Consider the following 18,302-nt stretch of genomic DNA (forward strand, 5'->3'; position numbering starts at 1 on the left):
GGGGGTCTGACTTTTTGTGACGCCGTGTGATGAAGGGGGGGGGTCAAAAATCGTCCAAAATCGCGTGACGTCATTTATGAACGGCCCCTAATTTGAGCGATAGCGCAGTGGTGGTAGGGGGACTGCGCTGTGAACCCAGCGCGCCCCGAATTCCATTTCCCGCTCACGACCCCAATAACAGTGACAGCGAATCTCTGAACCCGTCGTGGGCCACCCCTAGGTCGACTCAGCCTTTCAATAAGAAATAACCGATTGCCCGGTACCGTGTCCAACCATCAACACGGGGCAGCCGTGCCGGCCTTCATGCTCCTCGCTCACCGCACTTTCCTCAGCAGCCTGCCGAGGCTACACGGGGGAACTTTACTTTGGGGTGCAGGGGGAGGAGCCGGGAGGGGGGGCAGGTGAACGGAGGGGTGGGGCGAGATGGGCGGGGGGCAGGTCGGCGGCGGGGGAGGGGAGCTGGGGGGGGCAGGTGGGCGGGATGCGGGGGGGGTGCTGGTGAGGGGGAGCCAGGGGGGGGGGGGGAGCCAGGGGGGGGGGGAGCCGGGGGGGGGGAAACGGGGGGGGAACCAGGGGGGGATGCGAGGGGGGGAGCCAGGGGGGGGAGCCAGCCAGGGGGGGTGGGGAGCCAGGGGGGGGGAGCCAGGGGGGGGGGAGCCGTGGGGGGGAGCCGGGGGGGGAACCAGGGGGGGATGCGGGGGGGGGAGCCGGGGGGGGGGAGCCGGGGGGGGGAAGTCGGGGGGGGGGTAGTCGGGGGGGGGGGAAGTCGGGGGGGGGGAAGTCGGGGGGGGGGAAGTCGGGGGGGGGGGAAGTCGGGGGGGGGGGAAGTCGGGGGGGAGTGGGAGGAGCCAGAGAGGCGTGCCGCGTCCCAGGTGCAGCGAAGGCTTCCTCGGTGCCGTCTTGCGACCGACTCGGCTGATATCCCTTCGATCAACAACAACACGAAGAACAACAACAACACCACCACCACCGTGGTTACGTCTGTCGTGCCCATCATCTCACGGGTTAAAATCTTCGGTGCCGTCTTCGCTGCGGACATCGCCTTCCGTGGGCAGCGTCAGTGGCAAGGCACCTGGGGGGGTGGGGAGCACCTGGGTAGTGGTGTGGGCGAGTCGGTGGCCGTGTCGAGGAAACTCCGAGGCTTCTTTCACTCCGGCTTGGATCTCTGAGGTTCGTTCCAGGCCACCGTCTGATTCAGACCCACTTGCACTGTTCGTTGGTCGTAGCGTGGGGTTATTTATCGGTTGTAGATGTGTGTGGTTGATAAATATTGGTGGTCCAAACAAGACCCGTGGGCCATCGTTCCACCCGTGGGCGAGAAGGGGCCCATCGTGCGCCATCATCTCAGACAATGGCAGTGATTCTCTTTTTTACTCCTCCCCAGCGGTTTGTTTCATTTGTTTTCATTTATTTGGTGTAGCCCTGTGAGCCATTTGGCTCTTGAATCGGTTGCAACCGCAACAACAAAAAAACATGAACGAGAAAACATCTTAATGTGACCTTATGAACTAAGCTCAAACCACACCGAATAAAGCTTGGTGTAAACCCATTGTGTTTGTTAATGGAGTGTCTTGGCTGTGTGTGTGTTTGGCTAAACTCTGCGGGCTGAGTGTGCCACACGCCACAACCACAGTCTTGGTGGTGGTGGGGGTGGTGGCGTTGTTGTTGTTGCGTTTTCCGCCATCAGTGTTGCGTTGACGAACTCCGGAAACATCAAAGTCTAGAAGCGTGTCGCTTTCGTGCCCTCGTGGCTGACTATGATGGGGTTAGTTTGGCCATACTTCACCACTCTGGTGGGGCAGTACATACAGGCGGGACAAGACTCCAGCACCGTAGATCGTCTAACATCGATCAGATCAGAAGTTGACTTCCCAGTGGGTAAAGTCCATTGAACTAGGAAGCACCTTTCCACCCGGACGGCAGACGTCAATAGCCAATCCACTGCTGGACGTATGTGTACGCATCTCATGTTGAACTTCTTTCGCACCATACGTAGCCAAATCGCGCGAATCCGAGGTGCGAATGAGAGACCGTCTTCACGCCCTGCTGGTCATGGTGGGTGGGTGAGGGGTGGGTTAGTTTGACCATACTTCACCAAGCTGGTCAGTTTGGGTGATTGAAGAAGGAGGTGGGTAGTGGTGCATAAGCAATGAATGTTGTTACACTGGCCCTAACGTAGCGCCAAAGTAGCCTATGAAAACATGTTTGGTGCGCATGGTGATCACCCATCCACCACTATTAAACCAGGCTCATCACCTGCTTAGTGACGACTCCTATCGTTCGTTTGTGTCTCAATATGCTTCGCCTGGTGAGGGTCGTGGCGGCAGCATGTTCAGTCGTGGCGGTCCAGACCTCCCTTTCCTTGGCGACAGACGCTAGTTCTACATTAATATACACTACTACACTATACACTACTATATACTATACACCAGAGGTGTGGACTCGAGTCATGTGACTTGGACTCGAGTCAGACTCGAGTCATGAATTTGATGACTTGCGACTCGACTTGGACTTGCATAACAATGACTTTGTCCCACCTATGAGATGTGGACTCGAGTCATGTGACTTGGACTCGAGTCAGACTCGAGTCATGAATTTGATGACTTGCGACTCGACTTGGACTTGCATAACAATGACTTTGTCCCACCTCTGCTATACACCACTCTAGCTCTTCCTGGGGGGAATTCCCAGGCGTTCCCAGGCCAGCCGAGCGATAGAGTTGCCGCCAGCATGTCTTCGCCCAGTGCAACGTACTGCCCGGTCGAGTTCCAAGAATAATCTACATCTTTTTAAACTCCATCGAAAATGATCGCAGCGAACTGTGAAACGTGACATGTGGCTGACAGTGTCGCCGGTGTTGCCAGTGGGGGGGTGGTGGTGGTGGTGGTGGTTTTTGGTGGTGGTGGTGGTGGTTTGGGGTGGTGGTGGTTTGGGGTGGTGGTGGTGGCTTGGGGTCGTGGTGGTGGTTTGGGGTGGTGGTGGTGGTGGTTTGGGGTGGTGGTGGTGGTTTGGGGTGGTGGTGGTGGTTTGGGGTGGTGTCTGGAGGAAGGTGTAACACAGAATGTCATGAACATTAAACAGGTTTTTGTGAAGAATGTTGATGACGACTCGGGCAAACCTGTTAAAGGGGGCAGGCTTGGGTTGTTGATAAGAACTCGCCAGTGAATTTACAAGTAAACTAGCCACTGTACATGGCAGTAGAAGCAAAATATTTTTGCTTTTTTTGTGGGTTTCCACTACGAATGCTGCTCGGAATGTGAATTCTATGGTTCATACTCTTAGTTCTTTCGGTAAAGTCACGTAGGTAAAAAATTAAATAAAAATTAATAAAAATAAAACAATAAAATTACGACGTTTCGGAGGCTTGATACAGCAAATCTGGCTGTGACGGTCCCACCTGATGACGGAGACTTGTGTTGCCTCCGAAACGTCGTGATTTTATTGATTTATTTTATTAATTTTAATTTCATTTTTTACCTACATTGTGACTTTACCGAAAGAACTAAGAGTATGAATCCTTGCAGTCACGAAAGCTTCAAATCTAGAATTATATGGTTCGTCTAGACCCCGCCATAAGAACGTGGAATTTCAACCTTTGGTTTAGGTCATTAGAATGTAGCTGACCCGAATGTGTTTAGGAGCATGGGATCCCCTTGTGTGTTGTTGTTTTTACATACTCAGAATCAGAACGTTTATTTATCCTCGACAAATCCGATGTCAAAAAGTTAACTAAAAATATAAAGAAAACGATATGAGTGCAAAGTATAGGAAAGGTAAGCAAAATACATACTGTACTGTAACAGTTGTTTATGATTGGCTGAGTTATACCGTCTTATAATAAATATATGAATACCCAGAACCTGGTCCATTTGACATTTGACTTGTCATAAATATAACCCAGCCACTCAAACCACAGGACAGTTTTAATGACGCCAGCAGTCTGATCCGTATTGTAAATGTTACAGAACAGGGAACGCTTGTGTAACCAAAACCTAAAATTCACATTGATGCTCTTCGATTGTTATCCCTTGCAGTTGAGTCTTAACCTGCTACATTAACAGGAAACAAGTTTGCCGGAACTATGTACTCCTGTAAGTTGTACAGAATGTATGAAACGGCTTGTGGGTTTGACCATATTTATTAGGTGCTTTCTGTTCATTTGTATGGCAATATTTTTAGGAGCTAAATGCCAATGTCGATATCTGCTAACCACGAGGAGAGGGGCTTCGGGAGAGACTTCGTTTAAGTTTTGTTATTCCTCCTTCATTGAAGGAGCGCAGATTGTAGGAGTTTACATATGGGCCGTAGTTTTGAGTTGCATTTCCACACTCGCAGTTGTTCACTCTTTAGGATAAATCGCTGTACTACAGAAAAAATATCCATGATCGTTGTTTAGCTTCAGAGGAAAATCATCATGACTATATCTGGTCTTGTTTCCTTGGCAAGAATCAGTTTTTAAACACTGGATGAAAATAGATTGCATAATAACTGTAAAACCATAAACTGCTATAATGGAAGTACTGTCAGACCCCATGAGTACATGTGATTAGATTATGATATGTAATTGATCACATGCCAGATGTAGCTTTGTATTGCCAAACTGCAGTTGGGTGTAAATGTTTGCACGTGACATTCTTGTCTTGAAGACTATTCGGTGTGTAGAAACAATGTATATTAAAAACGTGTTTTTGAAATGTACGGTTTCTGTAGTTAAAATGTTGGCAAGTGGAATTTTGGTTGAATGGTTATTTGATTTAATTCCCTGTCTATTAACTTCGCACATCGTCATACCCACGTGAGTGGCCCTTCATGAAAAGCCAACAGTTAGCCCACTCTGCCATACAAACGTGGAATTTACACCCTTGGCTCAGAACTGACAAGGAAGATGTGCATTTTGTCACTTTTGACTTTTTAACTTAAATATTATGTGGGTTATCGCATCTGCACGGCATTGTTAATGATGTCACCGATTTAACATCTACATGTATTGATCGTTGTGTTTAATGCTGATGTGTAACTGCATTTTCCTTGGCAATTCCCTTATACATGTAGAAAGATACTACACTGTTTTCCTTATAACTTGTTGATCCAGGTCACCCTTAAAATAGAGGTTTGGTCTCAATAGGTCATAATATGTGAATAAAATCCAATGTTATTATGAATCAACCACAACAAAACTACTATTATAAGGATGCTAAATGAATCAAATCGTTTACGACTGTACTGTATATCCATACTGGCTCAGTGAACAGTGTACTAGCCACTGGGAAATACGTAGACTTTTTAGTGATGGACCGCCCCTATTCATCCAAACTTAAAATGTTACAATGTCCTTTAAATGTATGTCTTATTTTCTTTATGCAAGTCATGTGCTTTTGATTTATGCGAATGAATCAAAACCTGTTAAATTATTTGACGAAGCACCTACTCCACAATTATTGTTTAGATCATTTGAGCTGTGACCTTTATCTTTTGAAAACGCAACCTCTAGAAACATGACAGAGTACGCTGGTAAGAGTGCAAGAGGTCGAGACCAGAAAAACTACCGGGACAGAGACGCACATGGGAACTCGGACAAGTACAGGGACCGAGAAAGCTATCCCGATAAAGATGCCTACCGGAACAGAGATGACTACGGCGACAGAGACGGCTACCGGGACAAAGATGTGCGCAGAGACCGGGACAAGTATGGAGACCGAGAGAACTACCGCAGAGACGCCTACGGCAACAGAGATGGCTACCAGGATCAAGACGTGGGCAGAGACCGAGACAAATACCGAGACCAGTACCGAGACCGAGGCTACGACAGGAACCAAGACAACTACCGTGGTCGAGACCCGTACAGAGACCAGGACAACTACACAGAGAGGGAGCGGGTGAGCAGAGATCCGCCGAGGAATGACCGGGAGAGGGCCGAGCCGCCTGCCTATCGTGATAATGGCCGTTACGTGGAGCCTGTAGCTGCTGACCCCCCCACAATCCCCGAGGAGTATTACTACCAGAAAGAAGTGTCATGGGCAGCTTACTACTTTGCCAAGCTCAAGTACCTGGCCACGCGGAGAGGTAGGCCTGCATACATCTCAATGCCATTTTCACTTTTGGATATTTGTACTTTCAACATTGTAATACTCCAAAAGATATCATCATGTTCATCCTGTTTACATCACCAAGTTGTCAGTTTTGCCGTAATGTCTGATACTTGGCGGAACGCAATATGTAATATATTTACGTATGTGTTGTTAATTTAATATCCAGATACATCTTAAATGTGTTGGGTTTTTCCAACAATGTCCCCAGGCCATTTTAGCACACTTGGAAAATGCCATACACAGTAAATTGTAGCAGACGCATGCCTTTCAATTGTACACATGTACCTTATGGCAAAGACATTGGATGCACCCATGCACAGCATCAATTATACTGCAGAGGGATCTCCTTTCTCTTTTGAACAGCAAGTGCGTGTACGTTGCAAAGATGAGTGTGCTATTGCATTTCTCCACATCCAGCAAACTTCCAATTCGCTTACTGCAGGAAATATTCAAAAGTGTTACCTGTGATTATTAATAATGATATTTAATATAAAAAAAATACCGCATTGGACACGGAAGGACTTAATGTCCCTAGGAATTGATGCCTGTTTTGAAGATGAGCCAATGCAGGTCCAGGGTTAAAGCCCCTAGGTGGCCACCAGAATAATAAAAACAAGTTCTCGTGTAGCATATTGCTGATCTCAGCTGGGTCCCCCATTACAAATAAAGCACCAAATAATGTTCAATAACTAGAAGCTTGGTTTCCTAAAACACAGGTGCAGAAAACATATTGTGAAATGATGATCACATTTTCGCTGGTGTGTTGCTAACAGCAGGGAGTGGCCATTAAGTGGAGAGTTGTGCAAATCTAGTCAATAAAAATAAAATGAGAGTCAGCTTTCCAGCTTGTTAGATTATAGTAATGCATGTTCCGGCATTTAGCCACGTTCAAACTCTGGTCAGCCATGCAAGTTGAGGTTATCGTGTTTAACAAGATTATTGCATCTGTCGAGTTATTGTATTCTGGCGCAACATTAAATTCAGCTGTTATTTTTTTATTGTCCATTTCTGAGAGCTGGATTTGAAAATATTCTGCATGTCGGTATGGGCCAAATGGCTTGCTCATCTGCACTCCTTAATAGTGCTTATTCTAGTGGTTTTGTAAGGTATGGAATTCATGGCTATGAAAAAAAAATCTTGTCACATCATCCAGGTTCCACAACTTGTGGCTATAAGCTGTTGTACAATAAAGCTCCCATTCTATGTCTAACGGCTCACAAAAATTGGAATATTTCTGAAAAATAAAAGCAATAAAACATTGTCTTAGCATGTCTGAGTCACCAGTCAAAAATGAACATCAGCATTCAAACTTTTGTCTGCAGATGATTTGTTAATTCTCAACATGAATCAATGATGCTTAGAATTTCCAATTTAAAAAAAATGTGCCATATAACTGCAAAGCCATAAGTGTGTAGCATGCAAATAAATTTCCGGATACGAATGCGCTGCATGTTCTATTGACACGATTGTATCTTGCTCTATTCTTTTGGCGGCTGTGCCCTCCACCAGGGATACTGCAGGCCACACAAGTGCTGCTGTCCATCCTGTCCGCAGTCCTTGCAGCTGCCTCGCAGAGTGCTTCGCCCGGCTACCTGAGCCTGGGCGACCTTGGCGGAGTCTACTACTACAGCCTGGGTTACGCCTACAGCGGCTTCACGGTGCGCAGTCTGCATGCACCCTGTACACACACGTCCGCCAGCACCACATTGTGTTGCAGACAAGGGGGGTGGGCGGGAGGGTCTTGTTCTCCTCTCAGATCCCCATAGACCAGCATTTCCCAAGCTAAATAATGCAACAATACACCTCTTTCACATATCTTTCCGTTCACTGAAAAGCATTGAAGTTTTTTTAGTTGCTTATCCCATGAGCCACATGGCATTCTGAGAGTGCGTAATATCAGCAGCATTGGTTCAACACAAGCCAATGCTTGACCGATTTCAACATGAAGTGCCTCCTCACCAGTCAGGCCTGCTTGACCCAGTGCTGGTGAATTGCCCAAACTGTTGATGTCAGGATCATGAAAATCGGTTTCTATGGTTGCACTACTCTAAATTACTGACAAGCATTTGTGGCTTATCAATTTAGAGTTCATTATTTGATACTTTTAAATATTTCCAGTGCGCACACACCATTTGGAAGATGTGGGTTCAAAGTCTGGCCTGCAGAGTGGGAAGTAATAAAAATCCCCAAGCTAACAGTGTGTGTGGACCCTCTGTGTGTAGGGCAAGGATGCTGAGAGACTCAACGACCTGGATTTGAAGTATAATGCGCTGAAGACGCCAGCAGTAAACCTCACACTGGCTGTGGTTCTGCCTGCGATGGGGTTGTCGTTATTGTTCATAGTCCTCGGGCTTCTGCACATTGAGCGGCGGGCATGCGGCTGGCTCCTCTTTGAGGCACTTGTGAGTCTCATATACGGCCTGGGTTTGATCCCCGCAGTAGCATTTTACCTGCACTACAACATCGAGCAGGTTTACGGCACGCAGGTGTGCAAGGATCGCTCCGATATGCTGGCGAGCAGAAATTACACCTCCACATGCGTTTTGCACGCCACCGAGATCATGGCGGGTGCGTTTGCGCTCCTGCTAGCGGTCTCCTACCTCATCAGCATCTACGTGTGCGTGAGCGACTTCAGAGAGGCACGCCGGCAAAAGGTTGCTGAGGGTAACGAGGACGACACGGCCATGGGCCCTGTCGCAGCTTCTGCGTACGTCACATGAAGCGGTCTCGCAAAGTAGTTACGAGCTACCCGCTTGAGTGGGGCCATTCTCGAACGTGAAGGGTTGCACTGCGAGAGATCGGGAGAGGGTTATTTTTGTCTCCTCACACATTGATTGCACAATCAGGATAAACATTGGGTAGAAAAGGCAAAAAAACATTTAAAACTCCCCCATGGCGAAGGGCACAACAATGGGATGAATTAAATGTCAACATACGCTTAGTTTAAAGATGTTATGGTACCATACCCAAAGGGCTTTGCGAGCGTTACCAGAGCACATGCAGGATATACGAGTCGAATTATTTATGCTGAGCCTTATTAAATTGGTCTCGTAATATATAAAAATATGTTACATAAATATGTGCACTCGCTTACATTGGCAAAGTTAGTGATCAGATGTAAGAAATTCGTATTTTGTATCACCGTTAACATATCATGATATCAAATGGTCAGATGTAGTCCATAAGCAGTGAATTGTGGAAACATTCATTTGGACGAATCATATCAAGTACAATGTGCCTCTAAGTGGATTCGTTTATTGTTGGACAGACATTGGCTACACTGACTGTTGCAAAGACTTATTCTTCTCTGTTAGCACTTCTGGTTGCAAAGCTGCTGTCAATTCGGATAACATTCAAGTAATCGCCCACTGGTATTTGTGTACAGATTTTTTTATATTGCCATTCCAGTTATTTTGAATTGTTGTACCTTGATGGCCTTGGTGTTTAGTGACTGAACCTGTTATATTCAGCTTACATTAATGCCGTCTATATGTATATGTAATTTATATCTAAATGCAGAAACGAGTTAAAGCAAAGTGAATTTTAAATTACACGTTGATACACAGGCTGTGAACGCCTCGGGGTATATTCATTATGGTGTTTTAGAATTTTGTATTGAATTCAGAATCTCCACTACTGTCTGTATCTTGTGATTCAATTCTTGTCCTGCTGCAATGCACGAATTACATGTGAATTCACTTATAAACATTTATTGAAAAAAATATGATCGCGGACGATATTAATGTTCACGTTTTCTTGCTGTGGTCAAAAGTGTGGACATTGGTTAAGCTAAAACTTGACTCCTAGGCTTTTCAGCTACCCAATATACCCTATAAATAACATTTACAGACTCTAGTTCCTTCTGATAAATGATTCTTCATTAATGCAGGTAATTTGTCCATGCTACACTTGCATTATTGGTACATGATTCTTGAAACAAACAAGACCTGTTATGCGTGGCCCGGTGTAATTTTATTGTTTACACAATGCACTCTTAATTATGACCTTTTTCATGATTTTTTAAAATAAAGTTCCAATATATTTTACAATGTAGGATGTTTTTTATGAGCAAACTGTAATACCAGTAAGTTTACTGAACACAGTGCTGCATGTCTAAAATAAATGTATACGATAAAACTATAGTAAAACTGAGTTAGTAATCAATATATGGTTATGGATTCTTTTACTTAAACATAGTACGGTACTGCATCAATATTTTGCAGAATAATGTTTGTGCTCTGTTTAACATCGCCTCCCAGTGGTCATTGAGAAGCATCACAATTTGCCAGTGCAATTGCGAGCACAAGTCAGATCTGAAACACGGCAGAACTGATTCTTCGGCCGTTGCCGATCATTGCTACAACTCGATGGGCTCTCATGAAATTGTCTTTTCCGAGACCAAGGTTCTCTGCAAACCTCCTGGCTACCATCAAAGGTTTGTACACGAAGCCATACAAATATACAAACACAGACATAATTTCAACCGTGATGATGGTTACAAACTGAGCAATCATTGGAAAGATGTGATTAACCATGCAAAAAAGATTTAACTACACTTATTTGACCAATCTTATTTATTATTTGACAGACAACTATTACAGGTGTACCATGTTCACCATGTTCACCATGTTTAGTTGTCACAAACCATAAAGGCTCACCCTCTTTAGCCTCACCCTACCATATGAATAAAAAGTGTGCTGTACTTGGCCCTTCCCCCCTCTCCAACCATTATTTGAACGGAGTGGTAGCTCCTGCAATCTCTCATTTACTTGATACAGCTGTCGTGGCTGTGACGGTTCCACCTGAAGACGGAAGCTTGTGTTGCCTCCGAAACGTCGTGATTTTTATTTTATTTTACTTTTATTAATTTTAATGTTTTTACCTACATAAGAATATGAATCCTTGCAGTCACGAAAGCTTCAATTCTAGGACATTTAGAATAATTTATTTTGTGATTTTTAGCATGTGTGTTGAACATGGGTTTCCTCCGGGTTCTCAGTTTCCTCTCATACCTAAAAAAATATATTTCTCCTTCCTTGCGCCCTTCCACTGGAATAAACTGCCCCTTACATTAAGCGGACCCCCTCCTTGGCCTGCTATTGTTCCTCTCTCCAAGCTTCACCTCTTCTCCATTGCCCATTCCCTTCCTCGTGACCCCCACGTGCCCTCTGTCATGGTCACTCATTCCTCGCCCCTTGCTCGCCTCCTTGCCATCGAAATCACTAATGTTACCTCCTATAAATTTCGTAAAATGCCTTGAGTTTCAGGTGCTATCTATATATATAAAATCGCAAATCTGTCTGTCTGTGTGTGTGTCTGTGTGTCGCCGGACCATACGCAGTTTCATTGGACGGCGGTTGCCCCTGGCAACGGGTAGCGACGCATTCGCTGCCGGGTGGACGCCATTTTTAATTCCCGTTAAAAATATGCGCACGCATTTGTCGTATAAACTCGATATACCCAGCGTTGCCCGGGGAGAAAGTACATTTAAAATCTTATGAAAACTTTCAAACATTACATACCAATGAAAAAACAACTGTGTAATTACTTTTAAACCCGACGCGCCAAGAATCGATTCTCTGAATCGCGCAAAGGAATCGAAGGTTGTAGATTCCTTTAGATTCGGACGATTCCCGTTTACTATAAGTTGGTTAAAGTCGATATAAACTGCTACGAACGGGAAATATCCGGCGTTGACCGGGGCAAAAATGTAATTAAAAACTCCTGAAAAAAATAACAATGAAAATGAAACTCTATCATTCAAAATGTAAACCCCCAACATGCCAGGAATCGATTCTTTGAATCGCACAAAGGACTAATCGAAGGTTGTAAATTACTTTACGATCGCGCTTCCTGTTTAATATAAGTTGCTTATAGAGTTGATATAAACTGCTACGAATGGGAAATATCCGGCGTTGACTGGGGCAAAAATATAATGGTGAGGGCGGTTGTGAGTGGCGATTGTGAGTGGTGATTAGTGAGTGGTGAGGGGAGGTTGAGTGGTGAGGGTGAGTGGTGAGGGTGAGTGGTGAGGGTGAGTGGTGATTGGTGAGGGTGTGATTGGTGAGGATGAATGGTGAGGGAGAGTGGTGAGGGAGAGTGGTGAGGGTGAATGGTGAGGGTGAGTGGTGAGTGGTGAGGGTGAGTGTTGAGGGTGAGTGGTGAGTGGTGATTGGTGAGCGTGTCATTGGTGAGGATGAGTGGTGAGGGAGAGTGGTGAGGGAGAGTGGTGAGGGTGAATGGTGAGGGTGAGTGGTGAGGGTGAGTGTTGAGTGGTGATTGGTGAGGGTGTGATTGGTGAGGATGAGTGGTGAGGGAGAGTGGTGAGGGAGAGTGGTGAGGGTGAGTGGTGAGTGGTGAGGGTGAGTGTTGAGGGTGAGTGGTGAGTGGTGATTGGTGAGGGTGTGATTGGTGAGGATGAGTGGTGAGGGAGAGTGGTGAGGGAGAGTGGTGAGGGTGAATGGTGAGGGTGAGTGGTGAGGGTGAGTGTTGAGGGTGAGTGGTGAGTGGTGATTGGTGAGGGTGTGATTGGTGAGGATGAGTGGTGAGGGAGAGTGGTGAGGGAGAGTGGTGAGGGTGAATGGTGAGGGTGAGTGGTGAGTGGTGAGGGTGAGTGTTGAGGGTGAGTGGTGAGTGGTGATTGGTGACCGTGTCATTGGTGAGGATGAGTGGTGAGGGAGAGTGGTGAGGGAGAGTGGTGAGGGTCAATGGTGAGGGTGAGTGGTGAGGGTGAGTGTTGAGGGTGAGTGGTGAGTGGTGATTGGTGAGGGTGTTATTGGTGAGGATGAGTGGTGAGGGAGAGTGGTGAGGGAGAGTGGTGAGGGTGAATGGTGAGGGTGAGTGGTGAGGGTGAGTGTTGAGGGTGAGTGGTGAGTGGTGATTGGTGAGGGTGTGATTGGTGAGGATGAGTGGTGAGGGAGAGTGGTGAGGGTGTGATTGGTGAGGATGAGTGGTGAGGGAGAGTGGTGAGGGTGAATGGTGAGGGTGAGTGGTGAGTGGTGAGGGTGAGTGTTGAGGGTGAGTGGTGAGTGGTGATTGGTGACCGTGTCATTGGTGAGGATGAGTGGTGAGGGAGAGTGGTGAGGGAGAGTGGTGAGGGTCAATGGTGAGGGTGAGTGGTGAGGGTGAGTGTTGAGGGTGAGTGGTGAGTGGTGATTGGTGAGGGTGTTATTGGTGAGGATGAGTGGTGAGGGAGAGTGGTGAGGGAGAGTGGTGAGGGTGAATGGTGAGGGTGAGTGGTGAGTGGTGAGGGTGAGTGTTGAGGGTGAATGGTGAGTGGTGATTGGTGAGGGTGTGATTGGTGAGGATGAGTGGTGAGGGAGAGTGGTGAGGGAGAGTGGTGAGGGTGTGATTGGTGAGGATGAGTGGTGAGGGAGAGTGGTGAGGGTGAATGGTGAGGGTGAGTGGTGAGTGGTGAGGGTGAGTGTTGAGGGTGAGTGGTGAGTGGTGATTGGTGAGGGTGTGATTGGTGAGGATGAGTTGTGAGGGAGAGTGGTGAGGGAGAGTGGTGAGGGTGAATGGTGAGGGTGAGTGGTGAGTGGTGAGGGTGTGTATATATGTAAGGTTATTAAGAAATATATTTTTCACCCGGGCAACGCCGGGTACTTATGCTAGTGTAGTGGTGATACGCGCTGGGTGTATATGTCGTGTGCCAGCGCGTATGTACGGGTGTGTGTGTGGTGACGCGCGCTGACGGGGAGGAGCAGGCGTCAGTGCGCGGGTGGGGGTAGTGCTGCTGATTGGCTGTGTGCCGGTGACGCGCCCAGAGGGAGTGATCGGGTAGCAGCGCGGTGTGATTGGTCGGAGAGTGGAAACACGCGCTGAGCGGAACCGGATCGTGGGGATAGCGCGTGGGGATTGGGTAACGGAGGAGCGGTGCCGACGTTGAGGTCCGCATCCGCTCCGTCTCCCGGGAAGAAGGGGTATATAAGGTGATGCACAGAGGAGCAAGGGGCAGAAGTGGAACCATCTAAGAATGAAGACGAAGGTGTAGAGATAGAGCCCGGAGAGGAGAGTAATGGAGAGTAGAAGAGAGTAAGGTATAGTGTGTAGCCAGCGAGATAGAACGGTCTACACGAGCTGAGTAATGTATAGTGTGTAGCCAGCGAGATAGAAAGGTCTACACGAGCTGAGCAATGTATAGTGTGTAGCCAGCGAGATAGAAAGGTCTACACGAGCTGAGTAATGTATAGTGTGTAGCCAGCGAGATAGAAAGGTCTACACGAGCTGAGTAATGTATAGTGTGTAGCCAGCGAGATAGAAAGGTCTACACGAGCTGAGTAATGTATAGTGTGTAGCCAGCGAGATAGAAAGGTCTACACGAGCTGAGTAATGTATAGTGTGTAGCCAGCGAGATAGAACGGTCTGCACGAGCCGAGTATGCATACGGTGTAGCCAGCGAGAGAGAACGGTCTGCACGAGCCGAGTATGCATACGGTGTAGCCAGCGAGAGAGAACGGTCTGCACGAGCCGAGTATGCATACGGTGTAGCCAGCGAGAGAGAACGGTCTGCACGAGCCGAGTATGCATACGGTGTAGCCAGCGAGAGAGAGGCAAAGTCTACACGAGGCGAGAGAGGAGAGTGTAGCAGAGGCGCAGAGTCTACACGAGGCGAGAGAGGAGTGTAGCCGAGGCGCGGAGTCTACACGAGGCACAGAGAGCCGGCAGCACAGAATCCTGAGTCAAGAGAAGTGCGGTGTGAAGAAGAGAGGCCACGCGTTGTATTGTTACAAGTCAAGATTTAATAAAAGAAGTGTGTTCCCGTCAAGGAGTTTCCTGCCGTCATTTTCCAATACTTCATCTGGCGTCAGAAGTGAAACGGGCTTCCAAGTATGGAGACGAGGAAGACCCGTAGGACCCACGGGATTGACCGCGGGGAAGACCTGGACGACTCGGAGCCGCTGGTGGCGGGGGGTGAGGAAGAGGACTTGCCCACGCTGCAGGGTCCGTCGACGGCGCCGGCCGAGCGACCGGGGACAGACGCCGGGCTTCGTGAGGCGCACTCCCGACTGGCGGAGCTGCTGCTCGCCGCCGCGTCCATCTTGGCGGAGATCAGCTCGTCGGGAGGAGCGGGGACGGTGGGGGACATTTTACAAGGTCGCCCCGCAGATTCCCGCCAAAACGAATGGGGGATTCCCGCCATTGCGCCTGGGCCTGCTTTTGGCGGGAACGGCGAGCGCCACGTGGTGGTGGGTTCCCAAGCGCGCGCATCGACTTCATCAGCGCGCGAGGGGGTCCGCCATCTTACGTCTGCTGCTGGAGCCGCCATCTTAGACACCGACGGACAGGCGGAGAGGAACCACGAGGCGGATGACTTCATTTTTCAGCAGCGCCTGCCCACGTTGTCAGCCTTCAAGGCGGAAGGCGGAGACTGGGGCCAATTTCAGCGAAGGTTTTTGGCGCATCAAGAGATGTCAGCGTGGTCCGATGCTACGGCGCTGCGGGCATTGCCCGCCATGCTGGACGACGATGCGCTCGCGGCCTTCAGGGCTGCACGGAAGTCGGACCGCTCCACGCTGAAGGATGCGCTGGGTTTGTTGGCCAGGGTCTACGGGCCTCCCTCTACATGCCGCCATCAGTTCTACGCAAGACGGAAAGCGGCCACGGAGACCGCGCTGGCCTATCGCACGGCGTTGCTGGCTCTTGCTGATGCTGCGTTCCCTCGGATGGACGAGGAGGGCCAAGACGCGATGGTTTTGGAGCAGCTGCTCAAGTTGGCGCAGGACCTGGGGGTCCCTATCAACACAGCTGACGACATTGATATTTCTTCTTTGAGAGTCGCCACGAGTATTCAAGCGCACGAGGCCCTACAACGGAAGCAAGGCGTTGGTTGCAACGCTGCTGTCGTCGCAGCCCCGGGGTTGGTGGTCGCCGAAACCCAAGTCGTCAGCCCACGAGAGGAGGCGTTCGCCACGGGACGACCAGGGGACTGGAGGCCGGGGGCCCGGTCGCCTCTGCGATCGGGCCGAAAGTCGGAGCAACCAAGATCTACTCCGACCCTCGTCACGTGCTATAACTGCGGCCTCCGGGGCCACGTGGCGTCCGGGTGCCGCGCTCCGCGGCAGCGCGCCATGGGAGCTCGGCTGGACGACGACCGAGAGCCCAAGTCATCTCTACAATCCCCGGCAAGTCGCGGCACCTCACACGCTCGGCCTGTTTATTCGGCACACATGGGACGCCGCGTTGCGGCGGAGGAGGGCCGGTTAAGGTTCGGGGATTCGGTTCGGCGAGGGGGGTTCGGCCGGGACCAGGGAGACATTGAATGGGCGGAATTGGGGCATAGAATTGTGGCTGCTTCGGCGGGTTCGTCCGTTGTTACGGGATCTATTGATGGGGTTGAGATTAGGGTGTTAGTGGACACGGGGGCATCGGCAACTATTATATCGGACCTCATTTATAATATTCTTCCAGTCCAATGTCGTCCGCTGCTTCCAGTGGATGTGCCATTTTACGCCGCTAATGGGGGATCGTTGGGCATTATCGGTCAGGTTAGGGCGTCCATTTGCATTGGAGATATCAAATTATCGGGACCCGTTTTCGTTTCGTCTTCCTTGGCAGTTCCGTGTCTTTTGGGCACTGACTTTTTGGCTAAAATGCCCATTAAAATTCTTATCGATCAACGATGCATTGAACTGCCATCGGGTCGCCGGATTTCATTTTTGACGGGCCCTACTGACATTCGGACGGCGTGCGCTACGATACAAGCGGTGGCGACGCAGACAGTGCAAGTGCCCCCGGGTTCACAGATGTTGATTCCCCTCCGGTTGCGAAAACCATGGGTGAGGGAGGCTTCGGGACAGAGTATGCTTTTGGGTCCTTCTAACAAGGCTGTCGGGGGTCTTGATTTATCGGTGGCTCACACTTTGGTGCGGGCTGACAGGGATCCGTTTGTGATGGTTTTGAACGCGGGGTCGCGACCAGCTGTCATCCCGCAGGGCACCGTGCTGGCTCACGCGGCGCAGGTTCCTGGGGATGATGGGTTGGTTGCGCAGGTGGGCTCGAGCCCCGCGCGGAACGTTGAGCCAAGGGAAGACCTTGAGTGGGTCCATTCGTTATGTGCCGCCTCGGACGATTTGTCGGCGGCGCAGTTGGGTGCGCTGCGCGAGTTGCTCATTGAATTCTCTGATGTATTCAGTAAACATAAGTATGACATTGGGTGCACGGATTTGTTGCACCATCACATTGAAACGGGCGATGCGGCGCCGGTCAGGCTAAATCCCTTCCGACTGAGTCCCGTGGAGAAGGAACATGTTCAGTCGGCTGTTAACGATATGCTAGAAGCCGATATTATTTCACCCTCCTCTAGCCCGTGGGGAGCGCCTATTGTGCTGGTTAAGAAGCAGGACGGGTCCCTGCGATTCTGCGTTGATTTCCGTCGCCTGAATAAGATCTCTGTGGCTGACGCGTATCCGCTCCCCAGGATGGATGAGTCCCTCGATGCATTGTCTGGTGCGCGATATTTTTCGACTCTTGATTTGTTATCGGGGTTTTGGCAGTTGCCGCTCGACGAAGAGTCGAAACCTAAGACAGCATTTCGGACTCCAGGGGGGCTGTTCCAGTTTAACCGGTTACCCATGGGACTTCACTCCTCTCCAGCGACGTTTCAGCGACTTATGGAGCTGGTTTTGTCGGGCTTGCAGTGGGATACATGCTTGATTTATATGGACGATGTCATTGTTTTCAGTAAAACGTTTGAGGAACACCTCCGGCGATTGAGAGGGGTGTTCTTGCGAATGCGATCGGCTAAGTTGAAATTTAAACCGGCCAAATGTCACCTCCTTCGTAGGTCCGTTAGATACTTGGGTCACATTGTCGATTCTTCGGGGATCTCCACCGATCCCGCGAAGACGGATTGTGTCGGTTCATGGCCGACACCTACGTCCGTTTCCGACGTGCGTAGTTTCATCGGGTTTGCTTCTTATTATCGGCGGTTCGTTGAGCACTTCGCCACTATTGCAAAACCCTTGCACGCTCTAACGGCGAAAGGAGTGAAGTTCAAATGGGGACCGGAGGAGGAGGCCGCGTTTCGCTCCCTCCGGGACGCCTTGGTGGGTGCCCCACCCTTGTGTTATCCCGATTTTGCCAGTCCCTTTTTGCTGGACACGGATGCTAGCAACACGGGCATTGGGGGGGTGCTATCCCAAGTCGTTGGGGGTGTCGAAAGAGTTGTCGCCTACGGTAGTAGGGTGTTGTCTCCGGCGGAGCAGCGCTACT

The 18,302-nt window shown here is 49.3% G+C and overlaps 1 protein-coding gene across 1 annotated transcript; it reads left to right on the forward strand.

Moving 5' to 3' along the window:
* The first annotated feature begins 895 nt into the window (after positions 1–895).
* LOC144937989 (MARVEL domain-containing protein 3-like) lies at positions 896–10,044 on the forward strand. Its single transcript, XM_078865670.1, has 4 exons — positions 896–1,170; positions 5,492–6,063; positions 7,599–7,747; positions 8,312–10,044. Exons 2-4 carry the CDS (start codon positions 5,496–5,498, stop codon positions 8,807–8,809), a joined length of 1,215 nt encoding a protein of 404 aa, XP_078721796.1. The 5' UTR covers positions 896–1,170; positions 5,492–5,495; the 3' UTR covers positions 8,810–10,044.
* Positions 10,045–18,302: the final 8,258 nt, after the last annotated feature.

This window comes from Lampetra fluviatilis, chromosome 2, assembly GCF_964198595.1.
Source record: "Lampetra fluviatilis chromosome 2, kcLamFluv1.1, whole genome shotgun sequence".
NCBI classification, from domain to species: Eukaryota; Metazoa; Chordata; class Hyperoartia; order Petromyzontiformes; family Petromyzontidae; genus Lampetra; species Lampetra fluviatilis.